We start from the raw sequence: 21,587 nt of genomic DNA, 5'->3' as shown, positions 1-21,587 counted from the left end.
GTATCAAAAAGAATGACACAATTACATGGAAGATTGCAGTAATTTTAAAATACATGGTTGTGCTCAATGTGCCCCCCTCTGGACACTCGGCACACGTCCATATGATAGTCCAACCCGTCCCATACGTTTGCAAGCATGTCTGGAGTCACTGCTGTTGTTATGCTACCTACCAGCAACCACATGAAAGCTCCTCTAAACAGTATGTATTTCGATTGTTACTGGTGAACTGCTGTTGAATTAAAGCACGTTAGATGATCAAAAACAAAAAAAACCACTTAAAAATACGCATAGCAGTGCAGAGAACTACACAATTCATTACGTCTCACCCTGTTGAAGCGTTTGGCCTGAAAGGCGTGACCGCTGGCATAGTAAAGCTTTCTCCAGCGTCGAGCTCCACGGCGATATATCGACTCTGTGGAGGGAGGGGAGAAAAAAAAGGCATCCAGCTTCACACGTGTGATCGGACAAAAATGTAAACTTTCTAAATTCACAACCATATTTGAAACACCACCATCACAACACTTTCTGCAACGTTTTGTGGATTTTCTGTGTAATCTTGTTTGTTGAAAAGTGCTAAAACTGTTTGAGTTAAAGTTTATAAATGTGGTTCGATACTCTCTCTTTGATTTTTAAAAAGGTAAAAACATTGAATTCATTTCTTGCATGTCAAGTCAAAGCTGTGAATCAATTGGCATCTCTTATGACTTTTAACCATCAATGTGTCTTTACTGGCTCTCCTGCATGAAATAAACTTCAGTGAATTTGAACCACATTATTCAGTGTGATTATTCCACTTCTTCACTCTGGAAAAAAGTGGCAGAGGCTCATTATGGCACATTCTGCGGTAGGACTACACCTATGAGAGGAACGTGTAGTCTGTCATGTCTCTTGGTGATGAAAAGGAAGGATTTTATGAGTGTATAATCACCTAATCTCACACAGTGACCATGGTAACAGACAAAAATATCATGTAGTGTGAGCCTGACACTGTCTCACAGCTTCATAGGCAGCCATTGAATCACATTGTTTGTAATGGAGGTGGATGTTTTTCTAAATTATAGAAAAACAGAGTGGCTCTGTGGTGTAGCAGTTAACCCATTTGCCTTACATGCAAAGCAGACTGGAAGGAGACACAAACCCAGCCTTAGAGGTCATAAGCTTTCTCCTTGTGCTGAGCCCAAGCTTGTATATATCGGAGGGTTATGGCATCCGGTATAAAATCTAAATCAAACCACCACAGGGATCATTCTGCTTTGGCTGAAAGTATCTTCATACAGTAAGGACATCCCATCTCCTGCACGCATGTATTGCTTTTAATTTTCAGTTATGTAACTGTTGTGCTGTATTTTCACTTGGATAAACCTACAGGCCTTTCACTGTACACCGAGGTTACTCAAACATGACTTCCTGTCCTCAGGAGACAATTTGTGCACACATCATATTCAAATGATAATTTATTTTCTGCAACTGTACTTCGTTTCTATGCTTTTACAAACTTCTGTTTCTCTGCACAGACTCGTTAAGCGTCCTTACTTGGACCCAGACATTGAACAGTCTCCATTACACCACTGTGCCGTTTTAAGGTTTCCTTGGTGTGTGATAGATTTGAAATACAAGTTAAATGCAGGATTGTTCAGCTGCTAAAAATGAGGTAAAAATAAAGAAAGAAAAGGTTCAACTCACTGTCTTCTCCCGGACAAGGCATGCCAGGTTTCTCTGGTATACAGGGGAACACTGGAAAGAAAAAGGATGACTAACTTTAGACAGTCTTAAAGTCAGACATTTCTATCATTGTCACGGTGAACCTGTAGCAAAAGGAAAACTTCTTTTCAGGTGTGTATGATGTGTATTTGTGTATGATACTACACAAACTGGGAAAAGACAATTTTTATCAAAGTCGACAGCAGAGACCGCTCGAGTTAGACTGGGGGCAGCGTGAGTCAGAGACGAGGCGTGGGCTACAGCCAAAGAGCTCGTTAACAAGCAGACCTGGTGGCCCCTCACGAAGCCCTCAGTTCCTCTCCTAAACATCCCCCTTCATGTCTCACTCATCCTCTTTCAGTCATCACACTTGAATCTGCTGCACTCTTGACCCGCCACCTCTGATTATATTAAATCTTTACATTATCCACAGCCCCAGGTTTTATACTGAAACACACACAGCCTGCCAATCAAATCTACCCACATATACAACCATCGCCCCTCAGCCTGGACTCATGAGGTTGTGTCTATGTCAAACAGATTAAGCTTAGACGGTAAACTAGCTGCGGGGCCCATAAACAGTCGTCAGCAGCAGAAGTAATGCTGTTTCACAGTTCAGCGGCACATTAAACATATGTTTGGATGCCTTTTTGTTGTATGCATTATTTAGCCATCTGTGATCAGACATAAGCAGAAATGTACATGATTACTGATGCATAAAAAGCAAAAAGAAAAGAAAGAAAGAAAGAAAACTACAAGCCACCGGACAGATGTTTAGGTTGACTTTTTGTTATGTTGGTTTTAAGCATTGCAGTTGCACTAGTAAATTTAATTAACATTATCACTTTACTGTCAAACACTGTCTGCAGTCAGGCATGCTCTGCTGGACAAACTATATGATTTCTTTTTCTTTATTATGTGCTGCAAAAAATAATAGTTCTCATAGAAATGTGTTGTAGCCATGACTACAGCCTGTTTGATATGGGATTTTTATTGCAGACACATAGATTTTTTCCTCAGAGATGCACTAAACAGATTTTTCTAACATTTGTTACGTGTTGTTATTTAAAAGTCCTTAAAATAGAAAATAGGATCATACACTTTAAAATTAATGTTATTTTATTATCACAACAAGTCATCGATTACTCATTTACGCTCCACCCAACTCTGCTTGCATGCTGGTTGTTTCCAACAGGGAAGGTGGAGATCGCAAACTACACAACATCAATACTCATAACATGGTTGACGGCCGTTTCTTCTGTCTCATTTTTACCTTTTACTTTAATTTTCCTTTTACTGGTTGTTACAAATGCCAATCTATCAGCAAATAGATCACATGTGGTGGGTGGCTGGCTCTTCGAAGATCACCCCACCCAGCTCGAAAATAGGAAAGAATCTCAAACTCCAACACTGAAAATTAACAAATAATGAACACTGCTGCTTGTCAGAAGATGTTTGCAAGGCTTTTTTGTAAAAACGTGGGAGGTTTCTGTGAATTCATATCCAAAGACAACATAACTTGATATGGACCGGATAGTGTGTACTAGATCTTTGGCAAACGAATATTACACAGCAACTTATTGTGCAAAATCACTTTGTCAGTGTCTTTCACGTCCCATGGTCTATTTTGATGTTTTTATATCTAAATCGTTAAAAACTCTGAAATGCTAAAAAGGAAAAAAAAAAATGATATTGCTTGCAGATAAGTGAGTAAAGCAAGGAAATGTTTTTCATTCTGACAAGAAAAAAATCTAAATATATTAGGATCTATTATTGCAGTGAACACAGGCTCACAATAAAAAAAAGGTAATTCTGTTCTAATTCTGTTGTCTTGTGCCTAAAGTGCTTGTAATTATAAACTAAAAACAACATTAAGGACTGACGCTTTTCACTCTGTAAAAGCAGGAGAGCCTGATTATGAAGGAGGACATTAACTACTAATAAGTCAAACTGTGGCAGTCTGTGTTGGTATTGGCTGTCAGCCACGATCCAGGCCTGAGGGCTGTTCTACTGTAGCTTAATGACCAGAAATGGAACAAACAGTAATGCTGCCAGTTTGGCTTGTTATAAAAAAGCCCAACAGGGAGGTGAGTAGACCACTGGGAAAGCAAAGAGTCAACAATAACAGGCTTTTCTTAGAGTTATTACAGAACTGGTCTGAATTAACATATTTCTAACAGCAGCATACAGGAACACGCGCTGAAAGTGTAGATGTAGCCGAAAAAAAGAGAAAAAAAGGACTTGTGTGAAAAGCAGAAAGGCTCACCATGGATAATGAGCTCCGAGTCTTTGTTGAGTTCATAGAGACGCAGAGCTTCCTCCAGTTCCAGTTGCGACGATACAGTGCAGGGGTCACCTAGCAGCGGAGGAGAGACCAGATGTCATTCACCACATTTACATGAACACAAGAAACCAAAGTTACTGGGAGTAATCACACGTGGGAGGACAATAGAATATTTTTACTTCCTTTGCAGTAAAACTACTTGCAGAAAGAAAAACAACATTTATTAAGTTTCAATGAGCTTCCTCTTTAGAAAGAAAGAAAAATAAAAATTATGGTGTAGAGTACATAATGTACACCTTTTTTTCCTATGTTTCTAGAATAGATACTAGCAATAGAGATTAGAAACACAGAGACACATAAAGCCAATCTCAATCTCCCAAGCCATCAAAAAGGTTTTTGTAGATTTTGCACATTTAAGTGGATTTCTTTTTCTAATTTTACAAAATAACCCTGCTATAGTCTGGCAGGGAGTAAATCTGGTGTTTTATTAAGAGACAAAAATGTTTATGAAGGGGCAAAAATTAGCACATTTGTCTCATCACAATGATCTTGTTTTAATAATTAGTGGAAGCCAAAATTGTTACTGGAATTTAATTAGTTAATAGGTGTGTCTGAACGCCCCCTCTCCTTTGTTCTTTCAAAAATATCAGCATTTCATTTTCTAGATGCAAATATTAAAGCCTGCTTAGAAATATAAAAAGGAAACCACGGCATTTAAGATGTGGCCGTAGGAAAATCCACAAAGTGGATGCTAATTTTTTTACATAGAACAACAAGGGAAGCAGCTGCAAAGGACAATTAAGAGGTAGGTAAACTGTATTTCCAGTAAACGGTGCAAAAGGCTGTAAGAGTTAAAGGTGAACGAAACAGCGGGGCAGTTTGACATTTAAAATACAAAAAAATTCACTCTAATCGTAGGTGTGATACAAAACGCAACACATGAACTTTTAAGTAAACACTGAAAGTGTGTGGGTGTGAGCAGACGTCGATGATGCCATTTCGAACATTTTTATTTTTAATTGTACATGCCTATTTGTGCAGTGATCAATAATTAAAATGCCACTCAAACACAGATCTAATTACTTCCTCATCATTTACAGGAAAAGTCCAGGGTCACTCGTGAGGAGGCTGGGCAAGGCGACGCTCAATTCTGCTCTTACCGCTCGACCCGACCGATCACCATAAAAAAATTTTTTTTTTTTTTAAATGCTGATAGTATAAATAGCACAGGAATGGAAACTATGACACATTGTGCAAATTTAAAATGATACAAACTGCTGGAGGTGGATGTTGAATTAGTGGGTGGACTGCAGCAACTATTGTGTCAAAGGTAAACGTGACAGTCTGGTTTAATCAGTACAGACAAAGTTTTGGTTTCAGGAAGAGGACAGAAGTTACGCTTTGTTTATCAGGTTTATTATGGGGTTGTTGTTTTTTTTAATGGGTTCATCAGGTTTATCATGTTTCCTGAAAATTTCAACTAATCTGGGCTTTAAAACATAGTGAAGAATTTTCTGCTTTTCAAGTTCATGGACAAAAAGGTGACGTATTAAAATGCTTTGTGATATTGAAAGATTTAATTGTTTAAGCTTATTCAAGCATGTCTTGTACAGTGTATGTAAGGAGCGCCCTTGATATTTATGGCTGCAATTAAAATATTTTCATTACTGCTTCACTGGATTGACAAATGAGTCATTTGTTATAAACACAATTTCCCAAAGCCCAAAATGATTTATTCAGGTTGCTGGCTCTCAACTCTTTATCTCAAGATCAGCCTACTGGTTTAAGTGTAATTGTTAAGAAGCCATTTTTGTGTTTACAAGAAAAGCCACCTACATACAGAAGTCACCTTAACTTCTGAAGCCCACTAGGAGCAACCCTTGGCGTTCTTTTCTGAACTGAGACGTTTTTATCATATTTCAGGTAGGTCTGGGTGATATATCCAATATACACGATGTATCGCAAGTTTTTCACGTACAATGGTGAAAAAGACTATCGTAACCATTGAGTATAAAGTGCCATGGCCATATTAAACTTTCTGAAAGTAATTCACTGAGTTTTGAAATTAAGGGTACAAGGGAAGGTTGTTAGATGTCGTTTTTATGGATTAAAGACTTAAACTAATTCAGTACTATATTTTGTTTATAGGAAAACTGAGTGTCCGAAGTGGAGTATTTTTAAAAACACACATCAGCAGCAGGCAGACATACAGACAAACTCCAGGTCTATTCTGTAATTATAGCGACGATGACCTGAGTTCATGGTGTGCACTTTGGGGCAGGAGGAGAGACAGCAAGCACAGAGTACGTAGTAACAACATCAAGCAGCTTTTCTGCCTCGCACAGACTAATGACTCCAGCGACTTTACGTGGGTGGCTATCAGTGGGAGCTGATCTGAGTCTAATGAGTTTGAGCAGGCCGACCTTCTCCTGAGTGGAATGATCTGATGGTTCCATCTCCATCTTTCCTATGACACAATGACTTCTGCCAAATAACCCGCTGACAAAGGACTGAATCAGCCTGCATACATCTGGACTGACAAGACGTATGCAATGGTAATGGAATGCAGTGGTAATGACATATGTGCTGATGTGAGCCTGCGCTCATCATATGCTGCCAAATTCAACCCGTGGCTCCTAAATCATATTTCTATAATGGTTGTTTTTCCATAAGTTAATTTGTGAAAAAGCCCCAGCTTTGATGGCTGTTCACCTTAAGGTGGAGGCAGCAGTCTGATTAGAAACGTACCTTCCTCATCAATCCACTTCATTGTGAAGAGCTGGTCGTTGTCCATGGAGCACATGTCCTTCACCTCCCCATACAAGCCTTCGTACGAGATGGACGGTTCAAAATGTGTGATCATGATGTCCCTGCAGGAAAGAAAAACAAGTATATTATTTAACTTGAAACAATCAGACATACTGGATCAATACCAACCACAGAGTCAATATTTGACTTTCCTGCCACTCTAACCTTTTCTATTAGACGCATTCACAGCCAATAAAAGTCATTCAACTAGATTAATTTCAGTATTAACTATTTAGACCAAGGCCAAATAAATAAAAACAAATACAGCTACAACATATCACTTTTAGGGGTGTGATGTGACCATCATACATTGGTTTCTGAAGTCCTATACTGAAACCCCAAGACTGGCATCTCCATATCTACTATCCTCATCTTTTGAAAGTGGCTGCGACCAACAAAGGGCAGAGCTGACTGTACTGCACTCTCAGTAGTTAATGTCTTTGATAGCCAATGAGTATGTCCTGGATAATCATCTCTGATGCTTAGAATAAAAATTTACACCATAAAATATCAGGAACATATTTAGAGAAGTGAAGCTTTCAAGTTCTTTTTGCAATTATAGCTATCGCCCCCTGGTGGTCATCAAAAAGAATGCAGGTCTAAGGTACTTCTCAGATGCCTTCAAATTTCAGACCCAGAAGTTGGGCCCATATTTTATACAGCCGAGAACCTCTGGAGTTAAAAGCGAATAAAGAAAATGATAAGCCAAAAGCTGTAGTACTTCTAAAGGCCATATGAGGGTGATTCCAAATGTGAGCCAATCACCATAGACTCACATGTTAAAATGCCTAAACTTACAGTATTAGAAAGCATGTCTACAGCCTACACGACATCTGCCCCCTTCATAAAACTATAACTCATCCATCTGGATACTAAATATATCTGGAAAACAATGTATGATTTGATGTAGAGAATCATTACGTTGCTACTTTGTACAGACAGTGATGCTGAAAACATGCAATGTAATCTTATCTATATCCATCCATAACCAGCACAGTACACTGTTCTGCACTGTTCTGTATTGTTTAAGAAACAAGTTTCATAAGCAGAGAGGAAAAAAAGTTGTGGGTGCAAACCGAGTGCAGACACTATTTATTGCTTATTATATGTCATTATATACCTCTTGTTAATTTCCACAAACATACAAATGGCCTCCTTAGTCAACAAATCTGAATGACTAGCGTTTCAAATCTGAATATCAGTACATGCATAGATCCATTCTCTGCAACATGGATACAATATTATGATCCACTTCACAGACATCAAATATTGTTACTAAGGCTGCTGAAGAAAATGTATTGTTATTATTACATAATCTGCTGATTACTGTTTGTACAAACTTTTCAGTCCTTTAAATATCACAATGCAGAACAAAAAATGTCTATCATAAACTCCCCAAGGTTCAAGATGACGTTTTGTCTGGCCAGTAATCTAAAATACAGTAATACTCAATTGAAATGTAAGAAACCCTGAAAGATTTGAGAGTGTGAAAGGAGAAAAGTTTGACATTTTTATTTAATAACTGGCTAATCAAATGATAAGTGATTGTATCAGCACTAGTCATTACTCATAAAGATTTGTTAAACACTCTACTCCTCCAATCTGTCCCCCGCTCTCGCTTATGTCGTCAAACAAAAACTCTGGAGAATGTCAGACTTATGATGGGGAGAAAAGAGGTGAGAGAGCACTTTTTTTTTCTTTTTTCTTTTTAAACACTGTGAGTCACAGTCTGTCACATTTGTGTGTGCATTCATCTGTACAGCATGACTGTGGGTGTGAGAAAGAGCAAAAACAAGAGCGAGAAAGCCTGCCATGGACTGAGCGAGACAGCTGCACACTCAAACAAAATGGCACAGCTGATAGTGGCTGTTCTTGGACCGTGACCGCTGTGGTTTAGGGCTCACTGTCCACCACTGCAGTCCCTTTATGGAAAAGCAGGGAAGCTCAGTCAAGAACAAATATAACTTCTGACAATGCTAGACCTCACTGATCAAACCTTCATCTCATGTATGATGCTAATTTGGCCTTTAATGTACTGGGAACCTGTCCAGAGAGTAACTCTGCTTCTTGCTTCCAGCTCTCCTGTAACCCTGGAAGGATGGACAGACGATTTGGGCTTCTAATGATTATGAAAACAATATAAATAGCATAAAACAATTATTCTTTTGCATTTTTGGCTACAAAGCTCTTGTTTTTTTTTGCACCCTCTTTCATATACATAGATGAGTTTCCACGCCTCTCTTAAAGCTCAAACATCTCCAGACATCTCAAGGAGGCTTAAAACATCCATCTAGATCACTCGATATGACTGCCACCCCATAGCTGCCCCGGCACACAGGTTCATCATCTGTTGTTCATCATTGCAACACTGAAAATCCCTGAAAAGCAAAAATATTTTGCCATTGCTGAACACCAGCTTTGTTTTTGTTTTTTTGTAGTTTTATGAGCCCCATCTAGTTAGGGGTAAAGGGGGAGTTACCCTAAAAAGTAGGCAGAAACAGATAGATGCAAAGATAAGATTTTTTTAAATGGGTGACAAATTAAAAGCAAACCAATTAGCACAAAAAAGTAAACTGGAAAATGTCCTTACAGGATTAGTCACAATGTAAGAGAGGAGAGAGGGGAAACGACTCAGGGGCAAAGCACTATACACATGGTATAGGACGGCCTTTTCCCACTTCCTTTAAATGAATTTGTTAGACAAAAGACTGTCCCGTTATTTGCACAAGTGTCACCACTAGAGGGGACTGTGTGGTCCCATTCAGGCACATCACATTTGGAAAATTAGTCATTAAAGGGATGTAGGTGTTGGATGGTTGTTTAGATTTTTCTACCTGCTTAAATGAACAATTTGGCTAAAATGCAGGATTTTACTCTTTAACACTGCATGGTGTTGTACCTGTTAAATTAAAAAAAAAAACATAAGAACTGCTGAGCAGTTATCCCCATGGAAGCAGTCAGCACTCCACTCATAATTTCATGTTAGCGCCAGGATAGACGTTACCTGCTGTCTGTGCTTACTACACAATAAGATGGGGGTAGAGATGTAAAACACAAGCTTTTACAGGTCTGCAGGCGACAAGAGATCTGATCTCAGGCGGCTACTGGAGCAGGATCAGGAATAAGAGAGAAGAGGGAATGGGCAAAAACAAGGAAAAAGGTAGTGATGTGTAAATGCACTCCCCACCTCCAGCCGGGGACAAAGCCCTCTTACTCCCTTTACAGCCTTCATCCCAGCTGGTTCCAGATTTTCATCAACTTGAAAGCATTTTATCACAATTATAAAATCCCAGTCTTTTAAAGGCAGCTACTACACAAGTTCAAGGACGGACTGAGGTGTGTGGGGTCAATGCAGGTTCAGTCCTCAAAAGGGAACAAACATAATTAATACCAATAAGCTGGTGAAAGACATTAACAGGAGGATCTGAAATGATTCGTCAGCGCACAGCTTCCGCACAGCAGGTATTAAACTGTCTGCGAAACCACACATCAAGAATGAATAAAGCAATAATATGCTGACGTCAAGAGACAGTCTGATGCCTTCTTCTCCTTCCCTTCCGCTCTCTATTTTCTCACCCTCTTCCTCCATCCTGCTGGTGTTAATCATTACCAGTGAGAGGAGGGGGAGGAGAAAAAGACTGGAAACAGCACTCCTCAAGTCTGATCTCTCCTCCAGGACCAGCATGGCAGCTCCACTTCCTACTAAAACCCTGATAACATCAAAGGTTCAAGAGTATATGAACACAAACACGCACTACAATTCCAACACCATGACTGTACATGATCCAAGCGCCGTTTTGATGCCAGCGAGTGACTAACTGAGTCACGTGTGACTGGACCGGAGCTGAGGGTGTTCATTAAATACTGTGCGGCTATGCTGTAGTTAAAGTTTAGCCAAATCTCCAGTGTTTCAAACAACTTCCTCATTAACACAGATACGAGCTCAGCTAAAGACTGCAGCTGATACAGGAAAGAAGTAGAACACAGTGATCAAAAATAGACTCACTGGCCACCTCATTAGGTACACCTGTTTCAATGATTGTTAATGTGAATAACTAATCAGCCAGTCACATGGACTGCATCTAGACATGCCACTGAAGTTCAAACTGAGTATTAGAATGGGAAAGAAAGGTGTTTAAGCAACGCTGAATGTGGCATGGTTGTTCAGTTCAAGTCTTTCAGAAACCTACTGAAATCTACTGGGGTATTCCCAAACAACCATCTCCAGGGTTTGTCAAGAATAATCTCAGAAACAAACTATCCATTGAGCAGCAGTTGTCTTGGTGAAAATGTATTGTTGATGATAGAGGCGGATCACCACACTGCTTATAGGCTATAAGTTCTCTCCAGTACAAAAAATATTTGTATCATCTGCAAATAGAATAAACTGTAGTATATCTGATGTTCTGCATATATCATTGATATAGAGGATAAACAGCTTTGGTCCCAATACTGACCCCTGCGGAACTCCACAAACAATGTCCATACACTCTGATTGATATTCCCCAATTTTCACAAATTGCTGCCTGTCTCTCAAATAACTCTTTACCCATTCTAACACCACTCCTCTAATGCCGTAGTACTCCAGTTTATCAAGTAATATGTCATGATTAATTGTGTCAAAAGCTTTTTTTAGGTCAATGAATACACTAACTATACATTGTCTTTTATCTATATTGTTGGTGATATTTTCGATCAGTTCCATTAATGCCAATGATGTTGATCTATTTGATCTGAAACCATACTGACTATCCATTATTATTTTGTGTTTATCTATAAATTTGTCAAGTCTATTACTAAAGACTTTTTCCAGTATTTTTGAAAATTGAGAAAGTAGAGAGACAGGCCTATAATTTGTGAATTGGTGTCTGTCACCATTTTTAAACAGTGGTGTTACTTTAGCTGTTTTCATTTGTTTTGGGAATGTACCAGTTTGTAAGGACAAATTGCAAATGTGTGTTAAGGGTTTGGAAATGCCCTCTATCACTCTCTTAACGATTTCCATATCAATGTCGTCAGAGTCTGTAGAGTTTTTTGTTTGTGATTTCCCAACAATATCAATGATTTCCATTTCTTCCACCACCGTTAAGAACATTGAATGAGGATTGCGGTCAATGAGTCTAGTTTCTTTCTCTACAGAATCTGTTATATCAGGAATTGTTTCAGCCAAGTCTGGCCCAACACTTACAAAGAATTTGTTGAAATCATTTACCACCTCGCTCATATTAGTAATGTTTCTATCATTATTTGTGAAATACGAAGGATAGTCTGCCTCCCCCGAGCCCTTTTTGATGATGGTATTTAATGTTTTCCAGATCCCTTTAATATTATTTTTATTCATAATCAGTAATTTTTCATAGTATTCCTTTTTACATGACCTTAAAATACTCGTTAATTTATTTTTATATTTCTTGTATTTATTTTCAGCTTCTGTACTTCTGTTCATTATAAATTCTCTGTATAAGGCATTTTTCTTCTTACATGCATTTTGCAATCCTTTTGTAATCCATGGGCACTCTGCATATTTTTGTTTTTTACTATATTTCTTTACTGGGCAATGACTATTATATAACAGTTTAAATTTTCCTAAAAAAATCTCATAAGCTTTATCAATATTTTTTTCCTTATACAGCATCTCCCATTCTTGCTTGAGTAAATCACTTTTGAATGCGTTTATTGACTCTTCTGTTCTCACTCGTTTGTATTTTATTGTGTTTTGCTGTTTAACCTTCCTGTAATTGCTGTTATACACTATAAAAACAGGTAGATGATCACTGATGTCATTAATTAGGAGACCACTTATGGTTCTATTTTCTATTTCATTAGTAAATATATTGTCTATTAGGGTTGCCGACTGTGCTGTAATCCTGCTGGGCTTAGTGATCACTGGAAAAAGTCCCAAGCTATACATTGTATTAATAATTAATAACATTCAGATATGTCTTCTGCAACGAAGGTATGCAAAAGAGCATCTCTTAATGCACAACATGTCAAATCTCAAAGAAGATTGGCTTTAGCAGCAGAAGACCACATCATGTGCCACTCCTATCAGCTAAAAACAGGAAACTGAGGATGAAATTCACAAAGAATCACCAAAATTTGACAACAGAAAAACAGAGTCTGGTGACTCTCAAAACAACATGAAAACAGGGATCCAGCTTGCCTTTTATCAATGGTTCAGATGGTGGTGTAATGGTGTGGAGGATATTTTTTTGGCACACTTTGGGCATTGCTTAATAGCCCTTTGCCACTAGTACCTAGTCGGATCAGCTCGGAACAGTTCGACTCAGTTTTTAGGGGTTTCCATTATGTGGTAGTACCTGGCCAGGGTTCCAAGTGATCTGAGACTATTCAAAAATGTGATTTCAAGAGAGTACATGCCACCAATTGGCTAGTCAGTGGCATAACTCAAAGAGTCATGAGAATCAAATCCACCATGTTTTAAACCTGGCATTAAGAGAAATGGCTACTCTAAAGCCATTTAGAGTAGCCATTTCTAAAAAAAAAAAAAATTAAGCATTAAAAAAAAAAAAAAAAAAAAAAAAAAACCCACACAGCAGTCCCCAAGTCTGACAAAACGCCACTCAACGGGCACCAGGTATACCGTCGCCTTGATGTCCTCCATTATTGTGGCATTCATGCCGCATACAAATGATATCACAGGACTTTCCGCCGTGTGCTACAACAAATCCACACACATTAGGTTCTATGACCGAAACAGAGTTGAGTGAAGCCGCATTGAGTCGAGACAAGTAGGTACTAGTGGGAAAGGACTATTTGACACCACAGTCTACCTGAGTATTATTGCTGATCATGTCCATCCCCAGTGCACCCATCTTCTGAAGCCACTTCCGCAGACACAATACACAAAACAAACAAATTTCCCTTGCACGTGTTATGTGTAGTTATTTATGAGTCCCTAACAAGATAACATGACAGCTTAAGAATAATCGTGCTTCATAGTCACAGCAACTCTTGGATTACTTGACTTCAATCAGCACAACTCTGCTCCGCTGGTTGTTGTGTTTGTTGCGTTCCAAACGTGTTGCCAAGAGTGAAGTTGCAGAGTGGCCTCTGGTGGACAATGCAACACTCAATCAACACTCATAACATGATTGAAGGATGTTTCTCCTGTCTTTTCTTATTAACCATCATTTTTCAGTCATTATAAATGCCAATACCAATATATCATGTTTCTGTTACTTGTTTTTAATGTAAAAACAAGTCCTGCTAGAAATACTTTTTTTCCGTTTCAAAGGTTTTTATTTTAAAGATGCAGGAAAACCCTGTTACTTCTCACATTACAGAATTCTTTGTTTTAAAAATATGATGCAACAAATTAAAAAGACCTCACCTTGGATTCTCAGAGTTTAGACATTTCCAACATTTAAGGTAATTTCTCACATAAACAGTTAAATATCAGTTAAATAATGAACTAAAGAAAACCAAAAGACTTGTGGATAAGGAACATGACTGTTATTGAATGGTTTCTCTTTTTTAATCTCACCAGGACTGAAAGTAAGGAAGCACAAAGGTAATGTGTTTTCACATTTGACACAATGAGCCAAGATGACACTTACAATCACTCAATTCACAAGACGGTCGACAGAAAATTTACAGCATTTTTTTTGAAAATCTATTAAACACTTTTGGTCATTTTCCCTTTTTGTCCTCATTAAGTCTAACTTTAATTGAAAAACTATTGATTGTTCCAAACCAATAATGACTGTGCTGAACTTAATTGAAAGAGGTTGTTTTTCAAGGCCACCAAGCAGGCAGCTGTTTGATGACTGACGTGCTGCTTCTTTTGATTAGGATTCTTCACTTGTAAGTAATTCAGCAAATTCATAACAGAAACCTTCACATGTTAACTAACAGTTTTAAGTTTTAAGTTTGCTGTGGAGTTAACTGCATTAGTAATTTTCCCATCTGTCCTGATGTCAGAGCAAAGCACTACAAGAAGATTAAAAGCTAAAACTGGTCAGTTAGGTACATTATTACTTTTTATGTGTAACATAAATAAAGAAACCTATGATGGTTTCAGTTTAGTTTCCACAATTTAAAATATTCAGTTTTGTCTTTATTAGTTTAATTATTGTAATACAGGTGGCATTTTTCAAGAATGACATTTCAGATGTCCAGAACAGATATTACACTACAAACATTTCACTTTGTGGAGACAGATGACTAAGTAACATAAAAGACACGCCAGAGTGATAAAATAAAACACCAAAGCCCCCTCAGGCTTTTCAGTTTGACCATACTGACAAAGGATTAAAAATAAAGCAGTTTTACTTTTACTTTTTATTACTACTATTGCTTCCACAGAGGAGGTAGTGTTTTTAGTAGTGTTTGCGTGTTTCACTCTGTCTGTGGGGTGTAGAGTAGGGTCTAGGGCTGCCACAAACGATTATTTTGATAGTCGACTAGTCACCGATTATTTTTGCGATTAGTCGACTAATCAGATCATCATCCATTGGACGTACAGCGTACAGCTTATTGCACCAGCAGCATCTGGTCTTATATAACTATCATTAGCTTACAGCTTGAAGTGTTTGTGCTAACTAAAAATAAAGACAAGATGGTAGTTTATTAATTTTTAATGAAATTTGCAGATTGTTTCGGTGAAGTTTAATAAACTCCTTGCTTTCTAAAATATAACAGGACACCGGAGTATATTCTCCAGCGTCTCACACTTCTGATAATCAGCTGTCTGCTTGACAGTTTTAGCTGTGCAAAAACTATAACTTTAATCTCAGCCAAACCGATTTACTCAGGAACAAATAAAATACTAAAGAAAGCCAAACTAACATTTTTAAGTTATCTAAGTGACTTATATATATATGTTTAACCTGACTAGCGAAAGACGGCGGTGGGTTTGAAAACGATTTGCCGGGAGTCCGGTGTTCTCACGGCTCTAGTTAGCCTTGCCCCCGGCTCGCTAACGAGCTAGTGGGTAACAGACGTCTCCGAAAACGTCGGAGCGCTTTTGAAAATATGTGGTGTCCTGATGAACTGAGCAGATATTTGAGGTTTACACAGCTACATTCTCGCCTGAAAATATGTTAAACGTTTATTTTGTGACCCAGAAAGAATAATAAGAGTAAAGTTAAAACTAACTAGCTGCCGCCATTGTCGACAACTGCGCTGGGCTGCGCTATGAATTCTGGGACACAGCTTCTTCTTCTTCGGGGTTTAACGGCAGCTGGCATCCTTGTACATGCAGTGCTGCCATCTTCTGTTTCAGTCCGTTATTACACTCTTAAATCCTACTACTCATTCCTGCGTCCTTTGTGATCTTACAAAGCTTCAAACGATGCGTCGACTATTAAATTAGTCGTCGACGATTTTAATAGTCGACATAATCGTGACTAGTCGACTAATCGTGGCAGCCCTAGTAGGGTCATGTTAACAATCCATTAAAATTTAGCTTACATCTAGTCTTCAACGCCAACTTAATGATTTATTGGACGAAAAGTGACAAAAAGCCTTATAACTATTCTCATGAGTGTGGTGTTCATCATCAACATATAGCACGTACTGTAAAAAGATTTACAGATTTGACCTCTGACCTCTCTTTAAGGTCAACAGTGATCTGAAGGCCAAAGTGATAATAATGCTATATAGATTTTTTTTTTTTTTTTTTTTTTAAATCTACATACCTAACTGCCATTGTTTCTATTGACAACATACAGCCACAAAGGGAATGGTATATGGGGATTCTAATTGTTATGTTACTTTGGACCTCTGACCTCTTCAAGAGAAACTCAGTTCAAGTTTTCATCAATTGTATTTTATCTTTAAAACTAAGCTTAGAATTACTGCTTTTGTTTGTATTGGCAATTAGCAAATTATATTGTTATATGGGATTCTAAATATCACACAATTAGTCACATTTGACTTCCGATATCACTGATCGCTGACTAATTTCACATCTGACTTTATTCAAATTGTCCCAAAATGTGGCATTTTTACTACACCCCAAATTTCTTAAGTTTAAAAAGAACAAAAAACAAGAATATATACAAAAAAATACAATGCCATTCCCTTAAAATTAAATACTGCCCAATGAGTGAGCCGCCTTGGCAGAGTAATTCTCATTTATTTATTTTAGTTCTGTTAGCACAACACGTTTCAGCTGCAGTTTTGTTTTTTTATTTTTATTTAAGTTAAGTAAAATGGAGTCTCACACCATTTCAATCTTTAGTTTAGTTTCAGTTAATTATAATAACCACACTGCTGTTCTTGTGGTTTGTTTGTGCACTGTGTAAGACTAAAACAAAAGACACTCTGTAGTTTCCACTTCTCTGAGTGATTTTACACATAAAAACGGCCACAGCACATCCTTTTGCCAAATTACACCCTTTTTTCGTGGGTGTAAAAATATTCTGATACCTGCCAAACAGGTTTTGTTCAATGAATGGGCAAAATAAAAATGCATAGACTTCTGTTATGTCTGGCATTTCAGACTCTTTTCCTTAAGTATATGCTAATTTATCATGTTTACGGGAATAGTGGCTCTTCAAAGACCCCACCCCATTAACAGACATTAGAGAGTAGGTCAGTCTGGTTCAAAACATTTACTCCATTTGTGTGAAATACATGTTACGAGACAAATAACACAGTAAAGAAGTAAAGTAGAAATTTAGTGACCCGTCTCAAAAAGAAGCTGTGCTATAGGATTCCTTCGAGTGGTGGAAGATTTGTGTTATGAGCAACTAGGAGCTCGTCGCTCGTGAGGAACAAGGAGGAAACAGCATTCCACACGAGTCTGGCATTCCTGTGCCCTGTTCTACGGCACGGCTAAATTAAGGGAGGAGGAGGAGGAGGAGGGGGTGATAGCTGTGATTAGGACTGCAGTCCCAACTGCCCAGCATGAAGTTATTCATCACTGATGAGCGATCAAGCATGGAGGAGGGTCGAGGAGAAGGGTCCTATGAGGGCTGCCACAGACCCTAGAACCATTCATCTCACACATCCAAGTTTACATGACCCACATACACACGCACAGCAAAGCTTTTCATGAAAACACAGACAGATGCTAATCTCCAACATAAAGCTCACATACGCACTAAAGAAAAGACAGGTCGTGTAATGAAGCCATGCAAAATTTTTACCAAAACAGCCCCCCACCTCCAAAACAAACAAATAATTCCCTGATTCCTCCCAGTCAGGTCTGGCCTTTGCTGGTGTTGACCGCAGGATGCTGTGGTCTCCAGGCAACATAGCTCACCTGCAGAGCTAAACAGGGAGTGTCACTCTGTGCAATAAAACAACAGCAGCCAAACACACTCCTGCTGATCTCAGAGACAAGATTACGCTTAACACCTATATGCAACACATGAGCCATAGCTACACACAACATAGACCTTACAATGCAGGAATCGCACACATTTATCTGAGAATCAGATACAGTGGAGGAGCATTCTGGTAGATAGATGGGCATTTAGGTGGGTGGCTCGGCAGTTGAGTTCTTGAGGGGCTTTCAGACCAAAAATAACGAGAAAAGGGAAGAACTGCTTGCCATATTTTTAACAAAGCCGGGCCTTCGAGCAGGGATGCAGATGGCAGAGTCTTTGACAAAGAAGAGCAAATCCTTTCAAAAGAGGAAAATAACTCCACTGCTCCATCAGGCCTGTGTAATCCTAGTTTCCTGCCAAACAACATGCCTTACACAGGAATCCTGAAGTTAATCTGGCACACAGGAAACCTTGTGTTAGTTTGTGTCGGCAAATCTGCACAAACAATTTTCCTGGAAAAATAGTGCAGTGAATTAAAAAAAACTGAGGTTTTTGTTAAGAAGACAAGCTAAAACTATACAAGGTTTAAACATTTTAAGCTATGGGTTATCTTTTTTCTTACAGAAAGGCAAGCAAAAATAATGTTAAATTTGTGCTTCAATACACAACCAAGATAAGCTGAATCATAAAAACAAGAGCAAAGAGGAAAACATCAGATGGCTGCCCTCCAAACCCAGCACAAACAAGAAAAAAAAAAATCTAGAGGGAAAAAAAAAAAGAAATAGACAAGCACTAGGTTAAAAGCTAAAAACACAGAAAAATCTCCTGCCAAGTCACGTTTTAAAGAGGTCCATTACCACACTAAGGACCACTTTTAATTATTTATAGCGATATAAAGACACTGTTTTGTTAGAATTTGTAAACCGTTTCTGCATAATTTATGCATTTTTAGTGCTTTCTTTATCTATAGCTTTCAAACATTTAAAGTGTTTTAATAAGGTGTTTACCTGTGCCGTGGCATTTAAAGCCTACTGAAAAGATGGAAAGCCATCTTTCCATAGTCAGCCCTCGCATTCTTCTGCAGGTACACTGAGATGTTCTTGAATCAGCTGAGAGAAACTCCAGAATGTAATGGGCCACATCAAATAGGACATCCCCAAACCATCTCACCTGAAAGGCAACTATTTTTAACTCCTGTTGAAGGTACCTTCAACAGTAGGAACTTTAGCTTATTTTTACAGCAACTAGACCTGTTATGCTATGTTATGTTATGCTGGGGAATCCTGGGTTCATGATTTATCTTGGTCTACACCACACATGCACATATCCCCCTGTTAGGAGTCACTTTTCCCCGGATCTCTCCATACTCAATTGTGTATGTCTTTTTGTCTGACTCTTCTATCATACGGGAGAGCAGTAAAAAAAACCCTCTAAAACAAGTGCCCACTCATCCAGCTGAGCCCCTGGGACCCTCTGCCACCGTAAGAAACAGACTATAAAATAAAAGCATCGCCATCAGTTGCTGGTCATACGGTCAGTGCGTTTGCAGCCCGAATGAGAGAAAAATAAAGACGCGTTGGTGACTGCTACAGGCTGACACCAATCTGCTGCTGGCACTGACTGACAGCAAACATGCAAACAGTGAAGAAAAGACCCAGAAAACACCCCACACTAAGAGCAGATAAGAGAGTAAGCTCATTGATAAAGTCACGGAGGTGGGCGTTTTATAGCATATGACTTCAGATATAATGATTTTAGCACCGGATATGGAATTAATCTGTGAAATCAGCTGTTGTAGTGTTTGAACAACCTGCTAAGTCTTAACGCTTTTATGTCACATGAAAGAGGCTCTTGTTTTCAAGCAGCCACACTGCCACCGTCTATTTTCATTTCGGATTAATTAGCTGCAATCGGTTCAGTCAGAATTAATGGAATTGTGTCAGTACCAATGTCACGAATTTACGGGAAAATGCAAGTCACAATGCCCAAAACCCAAGAGGGTGATCTGAAGTTAAAAAAACAAAATAAAATCAGTGCCTCCCACCTCACTCCCTCAGAAGAAGCTGTTCTTTTGATTCTCTTTAAACAATAATGTGAACATATTAAATGACATCATTTAAAATTTTATCTTCATATTATGAAAATTTTCCAAGTTACATGGTGTTTAAGTCCACAGGGGAAAATGTTGAAAATTTATGCTCTACAAAAAGCTCCATTCCCCATCTCTGGTCTTTTGTCACAGGAAGTATTGCCATTCTCAAAGTCCATATGTCACACTGTGCGATGATTCATACAATAAGGTGTATAAAGATGTGTTGTTGTGGCCTTATAAAAACAGTCGGTAAACAGCTTCGACATGACACTACTGCCTAATCTACTATATTGATTTGGTGCATTACTAGCTCTAACATCTTTCAGTCTTAACTTCTGCAGCGAAAGAAAACAACTCAGATGGCATCCTGGCTTAATGCATCCCGATAGCAGAATCATGAGACCATTACACTGCAATCTCTCTTTGGCAGCATAGCTGAGATTCCTCAGCCGTCGCGTCAGAAATATTTCACATGCCTCTCTCTGCGAGATGCCAGCCAATAATCAACACACATCACAGAGGTACTGAGGTGTGTCACACGGGTATGGCTGAGATGACTTGCACTACACGCTTTTCAAGTCTTGACTGATCTCTAATCTCTTGACTCCATCAAACAGAGGCAAAGTATAATTGAAACAACCGAGTAATCAATTATTTCTATCATGACAATCAACTGTGAAACGAAATGCTTATTTAGCATGACAGAAACTCAAAGACAATGCCGTCCACCTGGATATGTCATACATTAATGGACAATACATAGATGTCTATTGTTCAGGTCTTGTGCTGAAGTCTGTTTGCTAACTGACTTGGTTTAGGCTTTCCTTTATGTAAATATTAGATTATCCGGGGTTTTCCTCTATAGAAAACACGTTGGCGCCTATCAGAGAGCTTCTGACATTCCACAAAGGAAAATCACAGAAACTGTGATAAGAATACGTTCAAACAGCATCTTTGCACTAAGCTTAAAATTGATTTTTGTTCAGCAAGTGGCCACAAATAGAAACAAAATGCTGGAAAGTTCAATAACACAGTCTCTTTACCCCTTTTTGAGCCAGGCAAAACCCTGATATTACAGTTCTGGCTACAGTGTGAACATCAAAAGTTGATAAACTGCTCCTAAACTAGTCAGAAACATTTATGATGGTTGCTGCTGTTTTTGAGGAAGCAGAATTGTAAACCAAAAGATTTCCCACTGCCAGCTCATGTGTCCTTTACTGTATGTGACACAGTTATAACCTGATTACAGCTTGATAATTTTTTGAAACAAAATAAAAAACAAATCTTTAGATTTAATTACTTTTATTTATAATGAGCTCATCATATCTGCATATAAAAGTGGTACATGGTTTCGTTGTTGTAACTAATATCACGTAAGTACTGGATAACAGAGGCTGAAAATAATAGGTCTACATTACATTGTCTAACTGAAAAGGCATGAACATCACTACTTAATTTGGAT

At 38.4% G+C, this 21,587-nt stretch overlaps 2 protein-coding genes across 2 annotated transcripts in view; one reads left to right on the top strand and one right to left on the bottom strand.

Annotated features, from left to right (window-relative positions):
• The window catches only part of LOC309693535 (polyhomeotic homolog 3), an 82,893-nt gene that overhangs the window by 36,743 nt on the left and 24,563 nt on the right, over positions 1–21,587 (top strand). The window lies entirely within an intron of this gene.
• The window catches only part of prkci (protein kinase C, iota), a 46,315-nt gene that overhangs the window by 23,868 nt on the left and 860 nt on the right, over positions 1–21,587 (bottom strand). Inside the window, exons 2-5 of the mRNA XM_082512859.1 lie at positions 6,734–6,855; positions 3,968–4,057; positions 1,684–1,734; positions 327–412 (exon numbers count right to left, since the gene is read on the bottom strand). Of these exons, the coding sequence (XP_082368985.1) occupies positions 327–412; positions 1,684–1,734; positions 3,968–4,057; positions 6,734–6,855 (349 nt within the window). The remainder of the gene's footprint in view (positions 1–326; positions 413–1,683; positions 1,735–3,967; positions 4,058–6,733; positions 6,856–21,587) is intronic.

The sequence above is a fragment of the Aulonocara stuartgranti genome, assembly GCF_965226115.1.
Source record: "Aulonocara stuartgranti genome assembly, chromosome: 18".
NCBI lineage: Eukaryota > Metazoa > Chordata > Actinopteri > Cichliformes > Cichlidae > Aulonocara > Aulonocara stuartgranti.
This window is presented reverse-complemented; position numbering and strand designations above follow the sequence as displayed.